We start from the raw sequence: 27,234 nt of genomic DNA on the forward strand, positions 1-27,234 counted from the left end.
CAAAAGACCTGCAAACTAACAAAAAGACATGTTAATCCAAGTATACTTATTCCAAATTTCTCAGTGCAGTTCTACTGAGACACCCCAAAATAATTTTGGTGTTCCTGAAATGCAGTTATGGTATATGTGAGATATGTCAAAGCAGAGTACAATGTCTGAAGCACACTGTGGAAAGCCAGCAATTGACACACCTGGTCTTATTTCATACAGCTCCCATCATCAATCAACTGTTTTTCGTAACTTTTTTGTTTGTGTGTTTGGGATGGGGGGTTTTGGGTAGAGTTTTCTGTTGCTGTGTTTTTGTTTTAAATTAACAGCTGTCTGGATTCTTGCTCCACATCAAAGAGCTCTCAGGAATCCAACACAGTTGAAACATTGTTCTCAACCTAATTCACAGAAGTGTTACTTGCCCATCAGTACTTTTTTAAAATGTACCTCACAACAAAACTATCCAGAAGTCTCTTAGTCACCCTGCTACATAGTCAAAAATAATACAATGATGCTTACTTAGAATTCCAGACTTGCAAGACCTCCAGAGTTTGTTTCAAGAACAACCAGAAGCATAAGTCAAAATTGCTTTTGTACAACATCAATGGAATTTATTTCTTCATTCCCCCTCTACAGCCCCAGCAGTCTAACTTCTTTTCCAAGAAGTTCTGAGACATAAGTGTTCTCAGTGAGATACATTGCATTTTATACATGTGTACATGTTGATAAACTCATTTAAAAAACATTTAGAAAAGTCCCTCATTTACAAGAAAAGACCAAGAATCAAAATGGTAGTTAAGCTAAGAGCCAAACATCACATAATAATCATTTTTCCAAGTGTTCTTGTAAGAAGCCTCAAAAAACATCCAGCCCTTCAACCTCTTTTTTTAACTTAGTGAATAGAATGACACTTTCCTCTTGCCAGCCTTGCATATTCTAAGAAAAACAAACAATAACTAAACAAAAAATCCCAAACAAACAAAGGGAAAAAAAAAAATCTTTTTTTTTAAGTAAAAAACCCTTTATTTAAAATAATTCACCATCCTGCTATCATTTGGACATTATTTCCTCTCAGTTACTCTAACTGAATTAATGTACTTTGGTGTCAATCACTTCTCTAACATCTAACTGTCAATTTTAAAAACAAGTTAAATAAACATCTGTGGTGCATACTGCCAATCTACTTCTTTTTCCACTTGAATCTTCACATGCAGCTTTCTCAACCACCCTATCAGAAGTGTGAAGGCTTTGTTAAAACACTCAAATTCAGATGACAGGGTATTTATTCAAGAACAGATGTGAATTCAACCCCAATTTTAAATATCAAACAGAACATGACAGACTTTCAGCATGTATTTTCACAAAAAAACCACTCCCCAGTTAACCTTTTCTAGTAGAATGATTATATAGTCTTTGAGATCACCAGAAGTCATAGTCTGAAAACTGGGGGAAGATACTGATTTTCAAAGGCCTAAAGACAAATTTTAAAGTTTTCATTTGGCTTCTCTTTCTTGGGTTCGGCTTATTAAATTCAAACTTTTAATAACATCCAATTCAGTCATTTTCAACCAACTGCTAGAAAGAATATCAGTTTAATTAGTAAGTATATCAGTCTGATGCTCACCAATCAGTTTCACTCTTCCTGAAGACAGCAATGTGGGATCGTCTTTTTTGACATTATTTATTGAGTCATCTACTAGTTCTTTGATATGATCAATTCCTACAACTTGTCCTTTGGGACCAACCTGGAACAAAAATATACAGTTGAACAATTTCTGCTAGCTTTATTTACAGAATATATACTTCCTGACCTCATTTCTCTAAAATAAAAACAAAAACAGGAAAGTGGAGGTATATTTTCCCAATGTTATTAAAACTACTGTTAGAAATTACAAATTCTGACTGCTAGAAGCATCTGATAATTAAAGTGTGTCTGCACAGTTTTATAAATACTTGTTAGAGTGATGTTTTTGAGATGTGATTCAGTTATGTTATATTGTTAGTGGAGATTTTTTCTTGGAATTTTTAGAAGTTAAATTTGATCATGTTTGTTTTCATTACCTGCAATAAAAAGTAAAAACGTCAAGGACAAAGACTAGAACTGATCTCTTTTCACACTGAATAAAACTTACTAAGGATTAGGGTTCTTCATGATTTTTATTCAAAATCATCTTAAGATTCCTATTCTTTCAGAAGCAAATGCTGCAATTACCAGTCATGGACAAACTACCTTCCACTCATGCTTGCATTCATGAATCTGCTTTCAGATTTACAGCTCTCCTCCACAGGAAGACTGGAACTTCTGAGAGCTCTTAACTCAAAAAAGGTCACAAAATTTCTGTATTCTGAGAGGGGAAAAAATATCTACTAACAAAAATTTCTCCATTACAGGTATTTCTTCCAGAATTTTGTCTTTAGTCCAGAAAAAAAATTCAAAACCAATCCAAATCTTAAAAAATCTGACCACTTTTAACAGGATCCAGCTCAAAGACCACAATAGCACAGTATGTCCTAGCAGAGCCCATGTTGCCTAACAACTGTCTTTGGACACATCTAAATGCATTGTTTATGTTTCTGTATCTTACATTTTAATATTGTTAAGACATGAAAAATTAGTAACTGGTTATCCTGGGGATTTTTTTTGTTTTATTATGAACAAGTCCTATGTTAAAAACACTAAAAAAGCAGTGTTAGTTTTTCTTGTTTGAGTGGAAGACCATCACCCCAGCCTTTGAAATGGAGCAAGACACAGAGCAAGTTTTCACAATGACAGCCATGGGCTGCTGTTTGGAGGAATGCCTGGCAGCCAGCTGTACCATAAGCTGGCAAAAGATCCAGTATATTCCAAACAGTAACATCACTGAAACGAAAATTTAGCAAAATGGTCAGAACATGAAATAGCCTGATACAGTAAGAGAACCTCCTGCTGCATGTGACAGCCCATTATGCTATTTCTGATCCTCATCAGTTGCCCTATTACCCTGGAACTGTGAAGCACATGCAATTGAGACAACACAAAAAGGCACAATTTTTGGATCTCCATGTTAAGAATAAAAATATACCCCACTTTTTTCATAAATCCAGTACTGATAGGAAGAAAACTCTAATTAATTTAATTTGCCAGCAACCTTCAAAAGTAAATAAACTTAAACTTATCTACATAGCTTACAAAATTATCCCAGAAGTTTAACATGAAAATCTAAACAACAATCTTCAAGAAACTTTACTAGACTAAGTAAACATAAAGCTTTCCCAGAGGTACCACAAATGAGATTATCATCATAAGAGTAAAGCTGTCATCCATGAGCACTGAGGCACTTGTGCCACAAATGTGAGCTACTAATTCTAGATCTCAATTAGACTGAGAAGCAACATCAGCATAAGCACAAAAAGCACATCTCCAACTGAATTTTTGTGGCAAAATGCTCTACCATTAATTCCCATAATATACTTTGTCCTGGGGTGATTTTATGATGCTTGCATCCCCAGTCATCAGGATGTAAGCATCTTTCTTGAAAAAAACTTGAAAACTTCTTTCAAGTTTTTGTTACTGTTAGTAGTGCTATCAAGCAGAATGAAAGCATTTACTCAATTTTTCATGACACATGTCTGTAAGCCATTCCAATGCAAACAACCAAGGAGGATTCGTAAGAGGCACATGACATTCTTATGGCAAAAATAAAATAGAGGGATTAACTTCAGGAAATTTGGAAAAATATTTCCTTTTTGTGCTGATTCTGACTTCTCCAGAGCTTGTTTTAGTAGAAAAAAGTGCACAACTACAATTTAGCACATCCTATGGAAAATGGCTATTCCTTTATGCATTCATAACTTCAGAGAGAAATACATATAGCCTGGACAAAAGTTTTAATGCTTGTAGGATTGGCATTCCTATGCTAGCATTTGATTACTGACTTCACAGACCAAAAATAACAGGCATCCAGTTGAATTAAGTGCCATTTAAGTCTTCTTCTAAGCTGCAGTTTGGTTAACTTATTTCAACTACTATTTTTTTTTTTTCAGATTTTGCAGCTAACACTTAGAAACCTAAATACTTTTGCAAGTGCATTGCCCAGTCCTAAACACTCTCAGCTAACTCTTAACACTGGCAACAGAAGTGATTGCAGACTCAGACTGGTGCTTGAAAACAGAAAACTAAGTAGCAAAGAAACCTAAATGAGAAATTATCATATATATCAATACATTTCAAATTAACCTTGCAGAAAGACAAAACAAAAAATCTAGTTGGCAATTTAATGAAGGTCTCTGCTAATCATAAAGCAATTATAAAGCCCTGGAACAGAGAAAGAAAAACTTATTATATTACTCTTAATTAATCAGTCTAAGAAAACAATAGCTACAGCCACTAAAACCCAATTTTTTTAATCTTTTTTTCCCCATGTAAGATAGGGAAGAACACAGAAAATTTCTTAGGTACAGGTTGAATAACACAACTGAGATTAAGTTACTTGGCAAAGACGTAAAATTCAAATTAATATCTAACTTTAAAAAGGTTAAATGGATACTTATAGTTATGTTTGTGCAATATAACAAGAAAGCAATTCAATTGAAAGACAGTTTATTATATACACAAGATATTTTCCTGTGGAAATAAGATTCTTTTACGCCTCACTAAGCTCTCATTGTAACAGGAATGCACGACAATTTATCACAATGAGAACATTCACAGCCACACAAGATAATAAAATTTGAACTGTTCAAGACAAATGTCTTCCTTCAAGATATAAAGCAGCAACTAAAATTCAATCATTAGAAAAACCCCCAAACAATTCAAAAACCTTAAACTTCCTCACTAGGTGGTTTCTATCACCATTACACAATTTATTGGGCTATTTAACTTTAACTAACATCTACTATAGCTACCATAAGAAATAGGAACAGTCATACCCAGGAGAGTAAATTATTTTCTGTATAATATACTTCAGTCCACTATGAAGGATGGGTTTTTTTTGTCCTGTAATTCAGAGATACACTCTAGTCCAAGCAGTTTTGATGATCAAGTGATTAAACTAAACAACTCACCATTCGCGAAAAGCATGCCGTAAGAATTCCACTTCCAGATCCTACGTCAAGTGCTTTGGCTCCTTCATGTAGCTGATCAGATAGAAGTTCAAGTGCATATGCATGCTAAGAGAACACAGAGAAAATTTCAAATTATTTTAAGTGTCTGTTTTACTCAATATATGTTAATTTCTTCAGAGATTTTGGGAATGCCCTAAGCATTTCTGTAAGAAATTTCAGAATCATTTCTATTGCAAAAAATGGGGGGGAAGGAGTTAACTGCATTACATAATAATTGTTATTTCATTGGCTTCAACAAATTTCATGAGTGTATTTTTATTAATATTTATATACAAAGCCTCATCTTCTAGCACAAACTCTATTTATATATCAAGGAAAACACTATAAATCAGTTTATTTCTCCTCAGGTCTGGTGACTCTTAATATTCTGGCAGTATACAGCCAATAAAGAATTTAATTTATCATTATGCTATATGCATTGGAATAACCTGGTACAAAAGCTAGCTAGGAAGAAGGCAGCTCCAGAGCATCAAGGAAAACGGCTATTAAGATGACCTCCTGTATTACTTGCACACTTGCTGAATCAAAGAATAGGAAAAAGAAGTTGTCTCTTACAAAGGCAGATAGCCAGGCTCACGGATGAAATGCAGTAGTCTACAGACACAGTTGATAACTTTTGCTTTGCTATGTGGTGGACCAGTATACAAACTATGCATAGGCTGCACACTAAAAAGCCTTGTTCTTTCATGTTTCAGAGATTGCCACTACTACACTTTTCAGCTTAATCCATCCCACCCAGAAAATATAAATAATTAGAATATTCTCTGTTAGAACATTCTTTGTTAATATTGCTTAGAGGATATATTACCTTTTTGCTCTAACACTTCAAATACTACTAGTGCTAAGCATTGGAAAAATAATGACTTAAGGGACTTAAAATTTTGAAACATAATTAATACTTATTTTTCCCCTTAGCAACAGTACTTTTTTCATTATTTTCTTGAATAATATTGTTAACATCTCTATAAGAAATTCCTGGTTTTTTTATGTTGATAACCAGGTAAATTCTAAGCTAACTACAAGGTTTTTAGTCAAGAGAATCAGACTTTTACTGTGTTTTGACACCGTCCAAACATTGCAAAGACAAAATACTTGCTTCTATGCACCTTTTATCTCAAATAAAGAAACATAGAAAAATTATATCTGGGTTAGATGTATGCACTGAAATCCCAAGTGGAACACTCAACCTGGTCTCAAACCACTTGGCAAAAAAACTTGCAACTCAGTACAATGTATCTTTTTTCCTGTCCAAGGATTTAAAGGCATTACCATAATACTGTACTATAGGAATCACTGTCATTCACTCCTGAATTCTTGTGATTTTATATATTACAAAGTAATTTACAGTAGAAATATCTCCGGAAATCTTCTGGTTCAGTCCTATTTCAATACTGGGCACTTTAAATTAGGCTGCTTAGAACCCTGTTCAGTCAGCTTCTTTGCATATCAAAGAACAGAATTTCCACAAGATGCAAAGCCTGCTTCAGTGTTTACCTACCCTCATAGGTTTTTTTAACTCTAGAAACTGATCAGAATTTCCTATGTTGCATTTTTTTTGCCCACTACCCCTCATCCTATTACTGTACATGTGCAAGAAAAATCTTGATCAATATTTTTTACTTCCTCACAGTAAGCAGTTCACAAAAGTGTCACTGTAATCAACTGCTCATTTACTAGGGTAATTTATTAGGTAAATATTTACTAAGTAAATATTTTATTTCAAAAGCACCTGGATATTTATAAAATCACTATACTAATCGCCTAGTTTAAAACTTACCATGTGTGGAGCACTGATTGTTGCTTGGAAACCTGTAAAACAAGAGAATGGAAGATGTTCATTGTTGTTCAGACAGCAACCTTACAATCTTTATTACCTTGACTGTAAAGTGCAACACCTTCATTGTCACCCTCATTCAGGGTACAACATCCACACCCCAGCAGTTACACAGGTACTCTACATCAGAAGTGAGTTATGGTACCTCAGCTGAAAGCTATGCTGTGTCCACTCTGGACAGGTAAAAAAAAAAGGGTTTTATCCTTGATCTCCATTACAATCTCCATTTTGTCACTATACATTGAATGAATATCACATACTGAGCAAGTAGGCTTAATTCAGAAGAGCAGTGTCTCCCAAAATAACGTCATTCCTTTTTAGTCAGCCCCTGTGTAAAAACCTGAATTTGTTAGTTTGAGTTTCATGTAGTAGAGACCATAGAACATCTGGTGAACAGCCTCATGTGTTTTGCAAACAACAAATGAGAACACCTATAAGAATGGGAGGAACACTCACCTATATTTGTGTTTGTAAAGATACATAAACCTTTGAGTATGTATCTTAAAATACTTTCTCATTTACCTATATAACTAACAAAATCCTAATAAAATTCACTCACCATGTACAATTAAAGGCAGGGAGAAGATCAAGAAAAAAGAAATTAGCACATTTACATAGCTCATTCTCTTTTTTTGGAAAGATAAAACTGGGACCTGGATGGGAAATTTCTGTCCTATCAGTAGACCTGCCCATTGAAAGCCTATTTTGAAAGATTTCACATAATGGTTCAAGAAATTTTGCATTGGTGCCAACTGAATAATTTCTGTAAAGATAATTCTGTAAAGTCTTTCTGTAAAGACTCCTCAGATAGGGAATGTTTCTACCATAAACTGGATGTGAATTATTTTTAGGTATTTACATCAGTTGCACCACCACAAGTTGCTGTGGTTTGAAAAATAAACACATATTTACACATACTAATATTGGCTGAAAAACACCTCTACCTGATGTATCCAAATATGCCAACTGCATTCCACAAGAAATTGAAGCTTAGCTAAAAGATATGCCATTAATTGATGAAGAACTAAACAACCTTCCAAATTAAAAAAAAAAATATTTTCACATTCTTAACATATAAATGACAAAAGCAGGCACAGTTACACAAATGAAAACAATCTCAATCACTTCTACAAGATGCTCTTACCTATAGACTGCGGAGAGTCCATGTAGGGGTTGTATTTTGCATAGTGGCAACGGTCTGTAGCCAGCATTACTTCAAATACCTTGTCTGTTTTGATTATTCCATTTTCTATAAACAAACAAATATATAAAAATGAAGGCATTGTTTCTCCTCTGCAGTGCAGAAATCTGCAAAATTTGTTAACATATTCACAGCATTGTGAGAAATCATGTGCCTTACACAGATCTTACACTCTCAACCTCATCATACTGGCCATGGCAGGGGTTGGACTACATCATCCTTAAAGGTCCCTTCCAGCCCAAACCCTTCTGTGACACTAAAATTAAATCTGCAGTCCAGAGAGCAAATGGTGCTTAAGACAGGGATGGCTGAACAAGACTTTCCCAGCAGTTACAAATGCTTTCCAGGAACCACTCACAAAGATCTACCCCCTAGGAAAACTCAGCTTCACGCACATCTTTGATAAATCCTGAAAATAAAGTCAGTAAGAAATTAGTGTTACTATACACACCAAACAAGATAGACTTCATATTTCTAAGAAGCTATACAAGTAATTATTGAAAAATACACAAAAGCAAGTTAGAAATGTTAAGTTGAAGCATCATTGCTCAGTACTTTAGTTTCCAGATCTGTTTGTCCTGTGTTAGCAAAGAAAAAACATCCTTTTGTTAAGAAACTCCCACTGAATCTGAATTCTTATGCTGGGGCAGACTGAGGCCAAAAAGTGTTTATATCAAAACACTCTGAATCTTTTGTTCATTTTTCAAAGTAAAATATAAATGCACATGCATATAAAATATCAGAAGCAGCCATTTTTTCTTGCTGTTTTATTGAAGTTTTTTTAAACATTGTTAATTCTAATTTTTTTAAGTTCTCAAGAGCCCATTAATGAATAACAGAAAACTTTGGAAAACAAATGGAAGAAATTAACTAATTACTTGTACTAAAAGATTATATAAATTATAAATAACTGACATTTCAATGATGGATTGCTTCATTAACTACTTTCTTTAAATAAGGATTTATTTGCAAAATTATGCTTTAAAAGGAAAAAAAAACCTGATCATTTAGGCACCATTAATGTCTAACCCAAAACATGAAAATCAGATTATGGAACTTGTGTAAAATTGTCCTGAAGTTGCACCAGTGTTTTTTTTTTTAAAAACACCCCCCAGAAATGGGCCAGCATCTGCAGAGACTTTACTGACTGTTTACTGGATGCTCCAAACTACACCTATTAATGATGGGACTTTCCTGTCTTTTTTTCTTATCTACTATCTGTGTCCAGAATTAATTATCCTATATAACATAGACTTGAATTCAGAAAGGAATATAACTCCTCAGATCATATTCCTTTTTGGTCTGAAGACAAAGTATCACATAGAACTGCAAAACAAATGTACTATTACTATGGAAAATTTTAAGCAAAACAATACCATTTAAAAATATATTATTTTTGTAGAAATATTTCTATTATCTGGTAAGTGCCAGAAAAAGCATACACTCCACTCACAGTCGCCACACCTTAGATATATCCTGTTCTTTGACTTCTTTTTGAACTGAATACTACAGCAGTTCTAGTTAGAAGACATTAATTTCAACCTAAGGTTTTAAATCTGAGCCAGCAGGCATTTGCAGCAGTTCATAAGTTTACTTACTGAGCAAAACTGTACCCAAAAGAAAACAAACAAATCAATCCATTAATACATTGGCACTAACAACAGAGGATAGTAAGGAAAAAAAAGTTCTCCCTGACCACTAGAAATCAGTTGGATTAGTTGTATAGCAGTTCTGTGAACAAAGCACAGAAACAAAAGAAATCAAACTTTTAGAGTCTCATTAGGAATCACTAAGAAGTTAGTATCTCCAAATGAAAAATACTTTAAGTATAATAGAAGTGAGGAGATAAAGGCTCTAGGAGGCTGAAGGGATGTCAAAAAGCAGTAGCCGAGAAGTACTCACAAAAGGTCTAAAATTTATTTCTTTACATGCAGATTGGTGCATATATTCTAGAACTACAGGCAGCCATCTGCTCTTTCCTTTTATGCCTTGTGGAATAAACATGCAAAGAACAAAAAGAACAAGCTTCCAGCTTGGAAGTGCAACTGCAGGGCCCTATGGTAAGGCCAAGAACCTTCTCTAATTTCACAAAACTTAGCTCCAGTCAAAGTACATACAACTATCAAATAAGATGCTTACACTGACAGGCAAATTACAAAAAAAACCTTGAAAACAGAAAGTACTAATATTCTACAGATTTTGGGCATTCAGGATGCTCTCATTCAGCAAACAATAATGAGATTTGCTGACTGCTGTATTGTCTTTAATTATTGTAATCTTTTTCATCAGTAAATAAGAATTGAAGAAAATTACCTATACTCAGAACCTGTGGGAGAAGCTGAATCTGCTGTCAGATGTTTATTTCAATTATTGAATAATGCTCCGTCCTCAAAAAAACAACACCCTCTCAGCTACCCCCCATAGATTAAGTCTGCTTTTCAAATTTGCTTATTACACAATGGAAACAACATCAAATTTTAGGTGGGAATTAAGGAAAAAAATCAAGCCCTAAACAGTAAAGTCAATATTGTCTTGGTTGACATTTTTATTGTGTTGATAACAATAAGATTTTTTTTCTTAGTCTCACAGCTGAATATAGAGAAACATAGTAACTGTAAGGTACCGAACTCCAAAAATGTCCTTTATTTCCTGCAACAGTCAGTCCCAAGATGACCAGCTGCCAGGATCTTAATTCTGTCTGAAACATGTCTCTATCAAATTCTCAATTAAGTCCAGAAAACAAGTATATCCCCTAAAGAAGCCAATACAAGAAGCTTATTTGCAAAGAAAGCATTCTAATTGCATGCCATCTCTACCAAAAAACCAAAACTATAAAAAAATTAACTATTAATGAAATGCTAACTAAAACAATTTTCTAAATCATAAAATGAAGCTGTATACTGCAAGAAAATAATTCACAGTTAAATGCATAGTCAATATCCTTTCCAGTTATAATGTGCAAAGAAATCTCTCCTTGAGGAGACTGTTGGGTTTCAAGAATGATAATCAGTTTGTGTATTATCCTTTGCTTGTAAACACTATAATCAGATATTAAAGTGTTTACAAGCAAAGGATAACACACAAACACAATGACAGCTTGAAATAAAAAGTAAACTCAAATAAAACAGAATTATATCAGCACAACTTCCAAGCTTCAAAGGGCTGAAGCTGAAAAGTAAGTACTTAACAGTGGAGCACTGCCTGCCAAGTTCAAGAGTTACTCTGTGCAGAGGCTGTGGCAATGACAACTTGACATAATTGGAGCATGTTTTGAAAACTCTCTCTGGTCTGCCTCTTTTCCACAAATAACACCATGAAAACAGGAAAAGAGCTCAGAGCAGTCCTTGGACTTGAAGGTGGGAATATACCACTGTTGAATGTAACCTGGGAAACTGGGCAGCTGGCTGTCAGAGAGCAAGGAAAGAAGAGTCTGAAAAGGCACCATGGACTTGCAACAAATAAACAACCTATCTTTTTATTTTGTCTTTTATTTAGCAACAAATGCATGACTGAAGTGCTTATGTTTCAAAGAATTGCCTACCTCACTGATGGTACCCTGACTGTTGACCAAACACGTTTCTAACCAAACCACAAAATACTAGCAGTCAACATTTAACCCAACACTGGCTTCCAGATCAGAAAAGAGGATGTGTCACTGCCACATGATCCAGCACACAAGCTTACTATACAAACCATGACACCTACTCAAACTCCTCCTGCAGCTGACTTTATGTATTAAAAAAATCCTCCTGCAGATCCCAAAACCATTTACTACTTCAACAACCACAAGTAGTGCCACTACTTCAGCATCCACATAGTTCAGCTTCTTAGATTACTTTCTCCATAACCACTGCAGAATACTTCACTTAGGAAGATGAATTTTCAGTGAAACAGTGATATTTTGAAATCATACAGAGATCTTAAGGCATGATGCAAAGTACATACAGCTTTATGTTACAAAAGATTCATTTATGTAGATGGAAATGACTGATGTGACAAATAGAATGGTTTGGGTTAGAAGAATCCTTCAAGGTCAATAGTTCCTTCTTATGTTGGGGGCCCCAGAGCTAGATGCAGCACTCCAGGTGGAGTCTCACCAGTGCAGAGCAGAGGGGTACAATTGCCTTCCTTGGCCTGCTGGCCATGACTCTTTTGATGCAGGACAGTTTGCTCTACACAAACTTGCAGAGAGTGCACTTGATCCCACTGTCAATGTCAACGACAAAGATGTTAAACACCACCAGTCCAAGTGCCAACCCCTGAGGAACACCACTCATCACGGTCTACACCTGAACATAGAGCTTTTGACCACAACTATTTTGAGTGCTACCACCCAGCCTTATCTATCAAGTGGTCCATCCGTCAAATCTGTGCCTCACTACACCTGAACATAGAGCTTTTGACCACAACTACTTTGAGTGCTACCACCCAGCCTTTATCTATCAAGTGGTCCATCTGTCTAATCCGTGCCTCTCACTTTTAAAGAGATGGATACAGTGCAGGACAGTGTCAAATGACAGCCTCCACCTGACCCATAAAAACCAGCTAGCAGCTTTCCAGAGGAGAATGGGCTGGAAGAGAACCACAGCCTGATTTGCAAGCAATGTGAAGATTGTTGGTTTTAAGCACCTGAGCAACCGACATTTTTAAAGTCAAGGTCTTTTTGTTTGAGCAGAGGAAGAAAAAAGATGGGAAAGAATGTGGTTCAGTTAATAGAATTTTATTTATTAATGAGCATAGGAAGATTTCACTGTAAAGCATGAACACAAAGAAAGCACTTAGAACAAGAAGTGATGCATCAGCACCCTAAAATCCAGTAACAGACACTGACCTGAACCATACAAAGCTCTTTGTGCTAAATAAATTGAAAGTAGGTGTTTGTAAACAAGTGTTTCTTATACCACTCATACCTGCACATTTCTTGTGCTTTGCTGATAATTTAAGAGCTATCTGCTTCAAACATTCAGCTGTCCATCTATTTTTACTGTGATTTGGATTCACAATATCCAAACATTATCCAAACAGGAGGTTGCATACAGCTCACTGGAAGGAATCACTCGAGAATCTATTGTTCAGAGACACAACAGAAAGACTGAGGAAAGCACAAGTCCATCAGAGTTAATCTTACAGCCCAGAAATGAAACACAAATATCAAGTCCCATGAAAATTCCAAAGTGACAGAATTTTTTTAAAAATGGGAGTAATAATAATTATTAATAAAATTAAAAATAATAAATATTCAACTACCATTCAAATGCTACCCAAAACCTGCAGAGGTAAAACATGGGAATCATATGCTAGGCTCAATACAACTGAAGCCTCAAGCTTCAATTAAATACAAACTTACTTGTGAACATTTCACTTTTATTTTAAGGTATTGTTCCTTCCCTATTTAATAAGGATCACCTTCAAAAACAACACTTTGGCGTAACAGGTAACAGTTTTCTATTCATTTTCATGGATCTGAAAGTCTGCAGTTAAGTAATTTAGGTATTTTAACCACATCTGTATTGCCCCCTCCTACAATAGGGCAGTGTTGCAAAGTTGGTATTAACCATTTTCTTCTCTGGGGTAGGAAAAAGGCCTGCTAAACACAGCCTTCTAGTACACAGATTTATACAGAAGTTCTCCGTAATGTACTCACATTTATCATAATGATTATGTTGATTTCATCTAAATCTTTATCAACATCTGAATCAAGAAACCTTGAGGAGTACATGAAAGAAAAAGGTAGTTTTAGGGTTGGTTTCAGCATGCAGAAACATAGAACCTCATTTTCCAATGAACTTTAACACCCATGAGTGGATGAGGGAGACTTTAACCACTGAGCACTCCTCAATCCCTCAACATTTCAGAAGGCTGAACTTCACTTAGGCATCACATGGGAAGTCAAAACTAAAGAGTTCAATACAAACTGACAACAACCATCAGTAATAATGAAAAAGTGTTGCAAAGGTTAAGATAAAAAGGCATCACATGGGAAGTCAAAACTAAAGAGTTCAATACAAACTGACAACAACCATCAATAACGAAAAAGTGTTGCAAAGGTTAAGATAAAGTCAGCTGGATCAGACAGAAAGACAGGGAACTCTCTTTGCAGAAAGGCTTGTGGCAAAACTACTTACAGCTTTAGTAGATCTGTAGAGAAGGCACATGGTGCACATCCCACACTTACTGAGCAGATTCCATGTCAACCGCTCTGCAGTTTTCAGAAAAGCCAATGCTGTTAAGACCAGCAGCTGGACCACATGAAGAGTTTGTCATTATGAAGGTGGTTTCATTAAGACAGGCACTAGTACTACACGACAGTTGAGGAAGATCAGAAGATCAGCAAAATATAACTCTGACTCTTGGGACAAAATGACAAAGAAATGTCCTACTAGCAGAAATTAAGAAGAATTTCTGAAGCTGTATTTCAATAGTGCAAGCATTTAAAACTATTTTGTCCTCAAATCCACTATTGAAGTATTCCAGTTCTGAAGTCTTAAAATGTAACTCACAAGTCAGCCAGTCCAAGATGTGTCCACAGTTTACTGATCTCAAGCTTTAAAAGAGTTCACTCAGTTTCTCCCAAATGTTGGTAATTTAAATTAAAAAATAAAACATAATTATATTAAAAATAAAATCATAATCAATAAAATTATTTACTTAAAGTATTATGTAGCACTAAAGAACACGACTTTGAGGCATTAAGGGATAACATTCACATAAACACTCACTCAAAAGAACATGAACATTATACATTTTTTTCTAGGCTTTCCAGTGGCTCTTAGTGATCTCCTGATACTACATCAGGATGAAAGAAACAGTAGCATTAAAAGAAAAGCTTAGAGCTGTACTGAAGCTAAACCATAGTAGAAGATTCCCTCTTTTTAGATGCCCACATGCAGCAATAATGACCTGTTTTGGACACATTTGCAGTATCATTTCCATTTTGCTATGGATTACTAGACAGCTTCACACCACCAGGAAAAATCATATAATGACATTATATGCACACACAAAAATAAAAAAATATATTTAATCAAGAAAAATAACAAAATATTTTCAATTAAAATTATTTATTAGAAGTTATAAAGATTTGTGATGTAATAAATCAGCAAAAAATGCCCTCTTTTTTTTCTTGAATGATCGAGGACTTGGATTTTGATGCACTGAATTTTGGAAGTTTCTGGGAAAGTATAGGTATGTTTTTAACATTACATTGACACCCTGTCTAACATTAACTGCAAAAAACATGCCAACAACAAAGAACCAGTTAAGAACACAATCTTAATTTACACACCAATAAAACATTATAAATGTTATTAAATTTAGGTTGGGTTTTTTCTTTCTGTTATCATTTCCTATTATTTGGGCTATCTAGTTGTCTTGATTTACTTGAAGGCCTGCCTCTTAAAAGATCAAGGGTACAGAAATTCCTTCAAAACATTTCACTGATATGGGCAAATCATTAGCAAATACTTAAATAGTACTTAAAAATAAAGTTTCGCAGCAACTCCTTTAGGCGATTATTCAAATTACTTGCTAACAAAATTTTTTAAAAATCTCAATGCCCCAAAAAATAGCATCACAGATTTTAAGCCTGCCACCTGAGACACGAACCAAATTTAAGAAATTTTAGATATTCTTAAATTAACTTATCAGTGGATGTGTTAATTTTTAATTGAAAAAATAGTTCACTTTCTAACCACTTCACTACCTGGTCATAAGTTACAATGCTTAGTCACTGAAGCCTCAATACATTCGTGATGAAGGAAAGAGTGGTCACTGAATACATACAACAGGCAGCAAAAGTGCTTGTACAGGGGAGTCATTAAATTTGGCCTAATTTTCCATTATTATTTCCCTTCTTCATGTTCATCCAAGCTACATTACTCTTCCTTAAGCAAAATGAGACTGATGTAGAAGATATTTGGATAAACCAAGGGAAAAGACATGACAGAGGAAAATAAACAAAACAAAACCAATGTTTACTACTTGCTGAACCTAGCTTAGGCTTACTATATGCAATGCTTTCCCATTCATGTTAGTTCCCAAAAAGATTTTTCCTCAGCAACCAGAAACTTGCACCAAAGGTGCAGATTCATTGCAGATAAGCCTTCATCATGACAAAGCATTCTAAGATGCCATTTTTAATTATTTAACATCTAAATAATTAAAATACTTAGAGAAATACCTTTAGCATATTTAGAAATAGAATTCTCAGACCCTGATAATATTTGAACGTATACTGATTTGAAGCATCATTCACACTGAAAAATTAAGACTCTGATCTTATGTGAGGTGCAAAATTCTATGGAATCTTGTAAATTAGAGTTGCTAACTTTTGCAACACAAGTTTATTAGGTGAGGAAGGTAAAAAAATGTAGTAAGAAACAAATCCACAGATGGTTAACAACATCTGCCACAGCCAAGTCAACTCACCTTCACTTTCACTGAGAAATGTGGATTCAAGAGCAGGTATATGGGATGAAAACACCACTGACACAACATGATCAGAGAAATAAGCAAAGCCAGCTTGTCCTAGGGCAGCATGACATTGACTGGAGGGAAAAGGCGCAAAAAGGAAACTTAATGAACTTTGATTGCTCGTGAATTGGACAGGGAACCAATTTTTGTGTCCTTCAGGTAGGAAAGAAAAGCTGATTTCTAAGATGTTGGCATGTAAAGTAGCAGGACTTGGCAAAAGCCCAAGTATGAAAGACAGAAGATGAAATGATCTAGTAGTAACCTATCAGCGGATAGCTGAACATACAGAGAGAGGAAAAAAGTTACAGATTTAGAATCATAAGACTTTCAACCAAGCAAGACAACAGTAAATAACTCACCCATTTTTTTCCTCCTTCCTCAGCACCTCTATAGGACAGATTCATAATTTTAAAAAGATCTCCTGTCAGGTAATTATTTCTATGCTTAGCATGATTTCTAACTCTACTGTAACCTGAATTTAGAGAGCTCCCTAGAAATGTTGTCTGCTAAAAGATCTTACTTTAAATATATTTTAGGGAGAAGTTTACTCAAGTTTGAAGGCACATGTTCAACTATTTTCAGTTAGGAAGAAGCAAAGATTTAAATAATTACTCTGTGAAGGTGAAAAATATTTGTTTTAAGGCTTTAATGAAGAATCATTCCAATTTTTAAAAGGCTTTTTTAAAAAATGAGAAGTACTTTCAAGAATCACTGAAACAAAGCAGCTGAACACCTCATAGCAACAGCACATTCAAGGAGAGCATTTTTTGTTGTGAAGAGTATGTTTTAAATAAGTTTATTTTGCATATGTCAATTTGTGCATCTAAGATGCCTCAAATTAACAGTGCAAAAACATGTTTACCATGCAACAAGAAGTTAAAAATCAAAACAACAAAACAATGTACTGCAACATTCTCCAGTCACTTGTCCCTAAGCATGTGCTGAAAAACATGCAAAGTTCCGGGACCCTCCTTATTACTTTGTCTCTTTTAAGACAAGACAGCAAAGATAAAGCCTATAGAAAATAATTGCCCAAATCTGCATTGTAAATACCCAAAATCACTTGTCACTGCCCTAACACAATGACTGCTACATTATAGAGAAGTTAGTTCTATAGTTAAGGCAACAGTGAAACGAGCAGTAAAACAAATGTCACGAAATGGAGAATTTTATAGCCACAAAACAGAAGCACTAGTAACTGTCAATAACAGCCTATAATTAAGAATAATCTTTACAGCTCTTTTAAGGGAAAAGAACATGCAGCATACAGGAATCTTCCAATGATGTTTTCATTTGGAAGCAAAACCACGTTAATAAGTTCCCATTCTTCCCAGCCCTCATTTATGCACAACCAAGTTTACTGCTTCTCTAACCATAACAGTACAACAGCTGACAGACATTGAGGAGCTTAAATCTTGATGTTTCACAAGTCATGAGAAAGAGACCCAGCCTTAGAGCACTGCCTCCCTCACAAGCAATTCTACAAGAACAGCCAAGAGAAGAATTGTGGCTTAAACTCTCTACCAGGACTAGTTGCAGAAGAAAACATACTGTATCACTATAACCTGCATTATTTTCTTTAAGTTATGCAAAATATACACTACATTACACACACATTTACTAAGTTACACACAAGACAAACACTGGACAACATTAAATTAACCTCATCCAATTTGCATTCTCACTTTTAGCATTAAAAGCTGTAGATGCTATGTAGCTGTTTTTAGAGAGGGGACAATACATTGATGGATCTACTACTCCAAAAGAATTCTATGGAACATTTTAGTCTTTCTGTAACCCCTAATTTTTAAGTTTGTTGAAACATATATGGGAGAATTGTATCACATTAAACAGTACTTTCTTCTAAATCTGTTCCCAACTTTAGCAACAAGGTATCCTCTTACCTGAGGAACTCTAACTTGAAAGCTACGATCTTAATTCAGCAGCTGCTCTGCCCTGATAAAGCCTTACGCCAGGAACAGAGTCCCACTGAAGTTGACAACACAATCTTCCTGCAAGATCAAAGGCCTTTTTGCTTCCACAATATTTTACTGCCAATCCACTATTTCCCTGTTTAACACCCCTCAAAACATTTTGTCATGCCTATGCAAAACAGAGAGGGGGAAACTACCATCAGTGCATGCTTTGAGATTACAATATTGAGCACTTCTGTTTTACTTTCCTCCTCCTATACAATTATTGCTGTATACTAACTACAATGGTTTTTAGCTTTGTCATCATCATTTGCTACGCCCTAAACAGTTTCCATGTGTTGAAAAACTGTCATTGTCTTCTGCAACAAAGAAACTGGTTTTGCCTTCAGGTTCTGAGCGCCATAGACTATTCTGGCAATAATTGCTTTTTGGATGTATTTTGGAGTTTAATGTTGAGTTTTACAACAGAAAGTTTTTTCCTGCTGTGTAAGAGAACAGTATTTCACTAAAACAGTATTTCTAGCCCTTTCAGTTGCAGAACAAAACAAAACAAATGTATTGCAACACTTGTAACTAGAGAAGTTATTATCAATTTATTAAACAGAAACTCTACCATAATTAGTAGTTTTTACAGGGAAGCTGAAAGTCACTTCAGCATGTATTATTCTGTTGGATGTGATAGTTTTCAAAAGAAAATACTGAGAAAGACCACAGAATCAGATGATCTAACATAAGCAGAGAAAAGGAGAAAACAACAATTCTCCTATGACACCAGAATGACGAGGAGACCACACAGCTGAACTTGTCTGTGGTGCTGTAGTGTCACTAAAATAGGAGACAACTGTCATAATACAGGCTCCAGATCTACATCCTTTTACATCTAGGACACGAACTTGAGAAGAGGAAGGGAAAAGGCCAGGAGCAGAGCAGAGCAGAGACGAGAGACACTGTAAGTATATATAAGAGAAGTTAATTCTATTCTAATGTGAAAAAATGGAAGCTTTGAATACAGAAGGTGTTGTCTCTCCGTCCTCTCAGGACCTGCGGACTGACCTGCAGACTTCAGGATGTACTGAAGTACATCGGCGAAGGAGCGCCCGCCCGACACCTTCCACGTTCAGCACGGGGACAGCACAAACCCTGGGCGAGCACAAGGCAGCGCAAAGCTCGGCTGTCACAGCGCGAGCCCGCAGCCCTGACAGCTCCGTTCCTCTCCTGTCCCCGCGGTCCCAGCCCAGCCCTTCGAGCGGAGCCGCTCGGGACCCCGCCGGGAGCGGGGAGGAGGGACTGCTGCCGCACGCCCCTTTCGCCCAACACAAACAGCCGCGGCCTCTTCGGCGCGATTCCCAAACCCGGGCGGCTCCCGCTGCGTTGTTCAGCCCGGGCCTGAAAGAGCGGAGGGCGCCCGCCGACACCCCCAGTCCCGCCGGCCGCAGCGCACCAGACGGACGCCGATCCCGGTGCGTGCGGGGGATCACGGGCCCTCCGGCGCTGCCGCCGCGGCCCCGCCTCAGCTCGCACACGGCAGACGGGAACGCGGCGGCGGGAACGGGGCCGGCGAGGGGGGCACGCGGCGAGCAGGGAACAGCCACGGCCGCCGCACGGCGCTTCCCCTCCGGGACCGCCATCGGCGCCACCCCGCCCGCCGCACTGCCTCCCGCAACAACAGCCCGGCCCGGCCCGCCCTGCGACAGCGGCCGCCGCCCGGACACACGCCCCCCGGCCCGAGCACCCGGGCACGCACGGACACACCCCCGCTCGGACACAGAGACACGCATACAGACAGACGGACAACACGGACACGCGCGGCCGGGCGCCGGTGCCGCTCCCCGTGACAGTTGGCGGCGGGTCGGGCGGGCGCCGCGGGAGCGCGCGGTCGCTAACGGTCACCGGCGGCCGGCCACAGCCGCCCCGCAGCCCGGGGGCCCCGCCCGCCCGCGCCCCCGCCCCGCGACTCACTGCGGAGGTTGTGGATGAGCTCGGAGTGGCTGGCGCCGCCCGACTTCCAGGCCATCGCTAGGCACACTCTGCGGAGCAGGTACAGAGCCGCCTTCAGCGCCGCGACTGCGCACAGCAGCTTCCCCAGGAAGGACACAACCTCCAGCGCCGACACAGGCGCCGCCTCCTCGCCGCCTCCTCCCGCGGCCGCCGCCGCAGCCGCTGCCGCGCGCTCCCCCGCGCATGCGCGCCCACTGCGCCCAGGGGCGCGCGTGGGGAGATCCTCGCGCGCCGGGGCGGGGATGCACGGCGGCTGCTCGCGGCCCGCGCGTTTCGCTGCCGGGACCCTGGATCCCGCGCTGGCGGCGAGACCCCAGTCCGGCCCTCCCCTCAGAAAGGGCGGCGGGTCTGGGGGCGCGGGTATGTGAACTTAGGAGCTCTGTTAATGAATGAGATAGCGAAACGGCACCTGGGTGCGCACGCACTCCCCCCCCGTCCCGGCCTTAGCCACTCCCGTGACACAGGTCGGTACATGCCGGGTACCGGAGAAGGCGCTGTCGGGGCGGGCGAGCCCCATCACTGTGGCGGCGCCGCCAGCTCCGCGCCCCGGCCCAGCGCGCGACCCGCCGCCCTTGCGACGGAGCCAATTAGCGGCGTCTCCCGGCGCGGTGTTTTGCATGGGGCGCGCCTATTGGCCGCGGCCAGCGCGCGCGGGCCAGGCCTACGTGTTGGGGGCTGCCATTGGTCAGGCGGCGCGGGAGCGGCGTGTGCCGTGCGTGTCCCCGGCGGGGCTCGGCGCGGACGGGACGGGACGGGACGGGTGCGCCCCGCGCCCGGGAAACAACGCGAGAGCGGGAGCGGGTGGAAGCGTGTGGGGAGCTGGCTAAAGGCCGCCAAGGCACCCGTGTTTCACGGCAGCATCCACCGGTGCAATGCAAAGTTACAGGATGAAATTCCTTTTAAGAGGTGTCCAGGACAATAGCTCAGAATTTAGTAAATGCCGATGGGCTTCTATGCTGTCCCAGCATTCGGCCCTTGATGAAGTAGCAATCTTAAGGGAAAGGTAGCACCTTTGGAGCCTCCCGCAGCTGTAACAATGAGGAAAACCCGATAATTCACTTCCTAGAGTCATGTAGTATTTCTCTCTGCTCTGAAACTCCTCTATGATTAATTTTTCTACCAATATTCGTTTGCCACCTGTTATTTATACACGTTTCTATTGTTTAAAGGGAAAGCATATACCATCTTCTCAGTTTTGGGAACCCACTGTCAGTGCTGTGACTTCTGCATTTGTGCTGCCTTCTGGTCCCTGCAAATGGCTTCACACTCCTGGGAATAGTTTTGCAGCACTTCCTTTCCTATCCAGGCACACTGGCACAGGTATTTAATCTACATGGTACCAGACAGCAGGGTTCTCAGTTCTTGGCTTTTAAAACATGGGAACAATTATACTTAGCTATGGATAGGTTGGCACTACCAATAGTATATTGTATAAACGTTGGGGAAAATAGGGTCCCTGCAAATGGCTTCACACTCCTGGGAATAGTTTTGCAGGATTCTCAGTTCTTGGCTTTCAAAACGTGAGAACAATGATACTTAACTATGGATAGGTTGGCACCACCACTAGTATATTGTATAAACATTGGGGGAAATAAGGTGTCATCTAGCAGATATAATTTCAAATATTACATTGCTTCTTAAAAGCATTTCTGAAACAAGGACACAACCTAAGATACCGCCATGGGAGATTACACAGATTATATCTTCTGTGAGAGAGCCCATCTTGGCTGGGAGTGTTGAACCTGTTCCAGCTCCACACAACACATCTGTTCCATGCAGTCATTGCTGGTTCAGGTGAAGAGGTGAAGGTGGGAATCTGCTTCTCTACTTGGCAGTCAGTCCAGGAAAAATCTGACAGTTGCTCAATGCATATACCAGATCCCATCCATAGCTTTCCCATCTGGTTCTTTTAATCCTGAAGACAGATCTACTGCTTCATGCTGTGCTCTCCATCTAACTTCTCCTAAGCATCCGGCAACTGCCGTCTGTGTGAGGCTCACAGCCTGTCCCAGAATATAAAAGGTCTCCCTGATACACCCAGTGGGCTGAGAGAGAAGGAAAGAAGCCATGGAGTTAGAGGAATTCCCAAAGGGCAGCAAGTACAGAGAACAAGCAGACATTGTAAGAGTACAGCACAGAAATACTTAATTGTTTTAAATGCAAAAGATATTTTCTGTTGTCAGATGCAAGCAAACTGCATTGCTCTCATATTGAGAGGTTGCTGCCAAGAAAATAGCTGGCCCATGTTTAAAAGCATTCCTGGGATACTTACCCCCTTGGGAGACCAAAACCACAAGAGAAACCATTGACATACAAGCTGATGCTGCTTACCAGGACCAGCTTGAATTAGGCCTAGGCTCGTCACGGAGCGCCGAGAGCAAGCCTGCATTTCTCTCTCAGGAGTTTGCAGTCTTGCCCAGTCGCTTTCTGACTGAGCGTACCTATTACCATGTTCTTGAGATGAGTATTCAGAGAATGAAACAAGTGTGGGCCTTCCTTAACAATATCTGGGGTGTCTTGGATGGATAGCAGGCATGTGTGAAGGAAACAGCACATGCTTGGCAGCCTTCCAGGAGCTCTAAGACAAGCCAAGTTGCCTCGAAGGGCCCTGGGAAACTAACATGCACCAATAGTGGCAGGATGCACTCATTTATGCAGCAAACAAATGTAGGAGTCCCTAACTCTTTCAGTTCCACAATCCCAGGCCATGAGTACACTTTAAAAACCTACTGGGAGCACATCCATTGAGACTAAACTAAAAGCAACATAGGCATTCTGTACTAGTGAAAAATATGAACAGAATTAATTTTTAAAAAATTGTTTTCTGGACATCATTATTCACGTGGAACCTCTCAATTTGCGCTGATACTCAGGATTTCTGTATCCCATGCCCCCTCACTTATCCAAATCAGTGTGAGCACCTTGGTCCCTGGATGTCCACTCTCAATTGCACCTCCATTTTCCACATGTAGAGCCATTTCCCTAGACTCTCCAGGGAGCTGTGGCATGGATGGTCCTCTTAGAGAAAAGGCACAGGAATGCCAGCAGCCAGAGTGGGCCACCATATGACTGTTCTGACACGAAGATCCCACTGACTGTAAGCACATAATCTCTTCTTCCTTTGCTGCACATTCACCCACATCCCAATCCTCTAGCTGTACTTACATACATTTAGATAGAAACCTCTCCAAGCTACTATTTCTGTTTCACTCCTTCCCTCCCACCACATAAGCCCATTAGATTTTTTTAAAATTCTTTGAATTTAGAAAGAATTTGAAAAATTGCTCATCACTGTCTGCTCCCATCTGCTTCTGCATACCACAAGCAGAAATTTCCTTGTGAAATGTTCCTGCTGTACATTTCCGCAGTTATGTCCCAAACCCTACGCTAATTGGCTTTTACACCTACACTCCCTCCTCTTCTTGACTCCATTCTGTTTTTTAACTTAATCACTCTCTTTCATCTCATTTTTTTTTCCTACAAGCTCAAGCCAGTTTGATGTTTACCTTCCTTTTGTATTACCATTTCAGAAGGTTACATTATTTTGAACTCCACATCCATGTTTTACCAGCTGTGCACTCCAAGATGAGGTGACAAGGACATCAGTGACTTTCCCCATTAGGCAGCACCAGAACTGGGACCTCTTCATGAAGGAAGGTCAGCCTTCCAGATGACACACCATCCCACAGCATCTAAGCAAAGCAAGCTGAGCAGGGCTGGGGGCAGAAATGATTTTGCCAAGTGAAGTCAGGACCCAAGTCAAGCCAGCCACCAAGTTTGGACAACATGGCTGAGCACAGGCCCTCCTACAACACAGCTCAGGCCAAGAGCAGGGTGTCCCAGCCCAGAGGGGAGCCCCTGCCAAGGGCAAGGCTGATGACTGCACTCAGGGCTGGGCCCTCTGCTGTTGTATCTGCTCTGCAGTACACTGCACTGTAAATGTACTCGTTCAAGAGAATGCACTGGGCACAGCTCCAGGAACTCTTACCAGCTGTTGACATTGTTTTGGCATCTCCAAATAACTTTCTTTAAATATTGTTCAATGATGATTGGAGAAAAGCAGATTATAAGTAAATCCAGTTCAGAATTAGCTTTATCATGCCCTAGTACAATCACTGATCTAGTAAGTGCCTTTGTTCTCAGGCCCCCTACTTTCTCTCAGACACAGGCATGCTTTCAGTTTTCTTCCCTTTCACTCATACTCCCAGCTTTAGCCACATTTAAGGGTAATCCATAGATGCTCATTGTTGTCTTTGCTGGTATGTTTGGATCCAAGGCTTAGAGTCATCTTCATGTAGACTTAACATCCTTCTTGAAAACGACAGAAATACTAGATTAGGTGTATTTTCTCCTGGTGCTTATTTCCCCCTTTTATATGTTTATTTAAATCTGCCATTACACTGAAATTATATACTAACACAGTACACATCTTTCATAGAGATCAAGCACAGAGAATATATTTAAAGGTTTACAAAGCAGCCCTAAATCTGTCACAGCTCTCACTTCCGTCATATAACATGCTGCCAACATTTTCTTTAAAAAATGTAGGACAGGGAAGAAAAACTGTGACTCTTCTTTTCCTCTAAGTGAAAATAAGCCTGTATGTCCAACTTACTTCCCTTAATACTTCCCAAATGCTTTTGAACAAGCAATCTTGAGCAAAGAAAGAAATCATCCAAAAGCACCACGTAGAATAATACACACAGAAATCACAAACTAACCAACAAAAATATTTGCCTAATAAAACTTTTCAATAATCGCAAAGTGTTTTCTATTCTGCTTTTAGCTGTAGCTGTATTCTGAGGCTGCCTATTGATATTTCTCATAAGTGTTATAGGAATTAGCTGAAAATGCCCTTGGAGTCAAGAGTGACTTGCAGAACTGCTGTGAGCAGCTTAATAAAGGGTGACAGAAGCATTTGCTACTGTAGAATAACAATGTTACTGCCACATACAAGAAAGATTTTTTTTAAGGTATGTTTGCAGTATGGTAGGCTACTGTAGCATCCAGCTTTTGGAATATGTTCAGTGTTGGATTCTGCTGAATTATGGAAGAAAAAGTTAAACAATTATGGAAGAAAAAGTTAAATAAAGTTCAAAAGATGCTTTTATGAAGATGATTTTATGAAGCACATAAAATATCACTGGTTTGGTATCACACCTGAGGGATTACAAAATAGTATAGCAGATTTAGTGAAGAACTCAAAAATGCTTTAGAGAGGAAATATGACAGATGCCTTTAGCAGGAAAACTGCAATAATACAGTGGAAAATTTGTCCAAGCCACTGTTAAGTCCATCTGACAGAACCTCTGAGACCTGGCTGCATCAGCTTTGGAAAAAAATGCAACAGAAAATGAAGGTGTAAAAATCTTTGTGAGAAAGTCCCTTACTGGACTGCAGTGACTGGACCAATAGTCTCATCCTCTGAAATGACAACTGACAACACAACTGTGTCAGCCTTTAGTTTTACAACTAACGTCTTTTATTGCATAGTTGTTTAGGTCTCAAGTGAAATACTAGAAAGGAAGTACATGTGTGCTCTTCTTTAACATACCATTTAGGACAAAAAAAAAGTTTATTTCTGTACAGGTAGGAATCTGTCAGAGCAATGAGAGTATCACTCAGAAGTACATTATCATGGTTTAACACCAGTCAGCAAGTACCAGGCAAATATTTGGTCATATATGCCCCACAAACCCACTCCAGCCCACCCCAGGGGGAATGGGGAGGACAACTGGAATAAAACCAATATAAAAAACATGGGATGAGAAAATAATAACTTATCTCTTAAGAAATTTAATAACTGAAATTAAAGAAGATAAATAGCCTGTCCCTAGGCAGTATTGGTCCCTCCTGGCCAATGTCCCCCAGTTTACACAGTGCGTGTATATTCCGTGGTACGGAATATCCATCCCTCTGGCCAGTTTGGGTCAGCTGTCCCGGCCATGCTCCCTCCTGGCTTCTCGTCCGCCTGCTCACCGGCAGAGTGAAGAAGGAAGAGATCCCGATTTGGGGTGAGCGCCACTCAGCAGGGGCGCGGAGCCGGCCCCGCGGAGCCGCCCGGGATCGCCCGCGGCCAGCCCGGGAGGATCCGGGCTAATCTGTAACCACATTATCTGCTCCGCACACACCAGCAGCGCCTTTTCCTCGTCCGCACCGAGCAAAGTTCACTTTCGTTTCTCAGCGCTTCCCAACCGCTTCTGTTTAACCCGTTCGAACCAAAGCCGCGCCCCACCCACGACCCGGCCGAGACCCCGGCCACGAGGGCATCACCCCCGGCCCAGAGCCCCTCCGGCCACCGCGACAGGCCCACGGGGGGGCCCGGGGGGCCTCCCCCTCCTCCCGGAGTGTCCGACCCCCACACACCTTGAAAGGCGAGCTCGTGTTTCCTCATGACGCCGTCCCCGACCCTCCGCAGCGTCTCCAGCGCCTTCTCCATCACCGCGTCCCCCGCCGCGCCGGGCCGGCCGGGCCCGCCCAGGAGCCCCGGAAAAAGCTTCTTAGCGCTGGGCTGCGCCTCCCCCGCCACCTCCCGCAGGTAGCGGCTGATGAGCTCCAGCGAGTCCTGCCGCAGCCCGTCCGGAGGCCCGGGAGGGGTCCCGGGCAGCGAATCCGCGGCGGGGCCGCGCTCGGGCTCGGGCTCGCAGCCGTCCAGCTCCTCTTCGGGGCGCCATAGAGCCGCGCCGCAGCCAATCAGCGCGCGC

General features: G+C 40.0%; 1 protein-coding gene across 5 annotated transcripts in view; it reads right to left on the reverse strand.

Moving 5' to 3' along the window:
• PCMT1 (protein-L-isoaspartate (D-aspartate) O-methyltransferase) overlaps window positions 1-20,701 on the reverse strand; it is a 33,143-nt gene extending 12,442 nt beyond the window's left edge. The window contains exons 1-5 of one of the 5 annotated variants that reach the window (XM_039707035.1): window positions 20,492-20,701; window positions 8,070-8,174; window positions 6,869-6,900; window positions 5,032-5,136; window positions 1,613-1,733 (exon numbers count right to left, since the gene is read on the reverse strand). In XM_039707035.1, the coding sequence (XP_039562969.1) occupies window positions 1,613-1,733; window positions 5,032-5,136; window positions 6,869-6,900; window positions 8,070-8,174; window positions 20,492-20,546 (418 nt within the window). In that variant the 5' untranslated portion in view covers window positions 20,547-20,701. The other 4 variants (XM_039707037.1, XM_039707034.1, XM_039707033.1 and 1 more) reach the window with 4 other exon arrangements.
• Between the last annotated feature and the right edge of the window lie 6,533 nt (window positions 20,702-27,234).

Source organism: Passer montanus, unplaced genomic scaffold, assembly GCF_014805655.1.
Source record: "Passer montanus isolate IOZ18808 unplaced genomic scaffold, ASM1480565v1 scaffold2, whole genome shotgun sequence".
Classification (NCBI taxonomy): domain Eukaryota; kingdom Metazoa; phylum Chordata; class Aves; order Passeriformes; family Passeridae; genus Passer; species Passer montanus.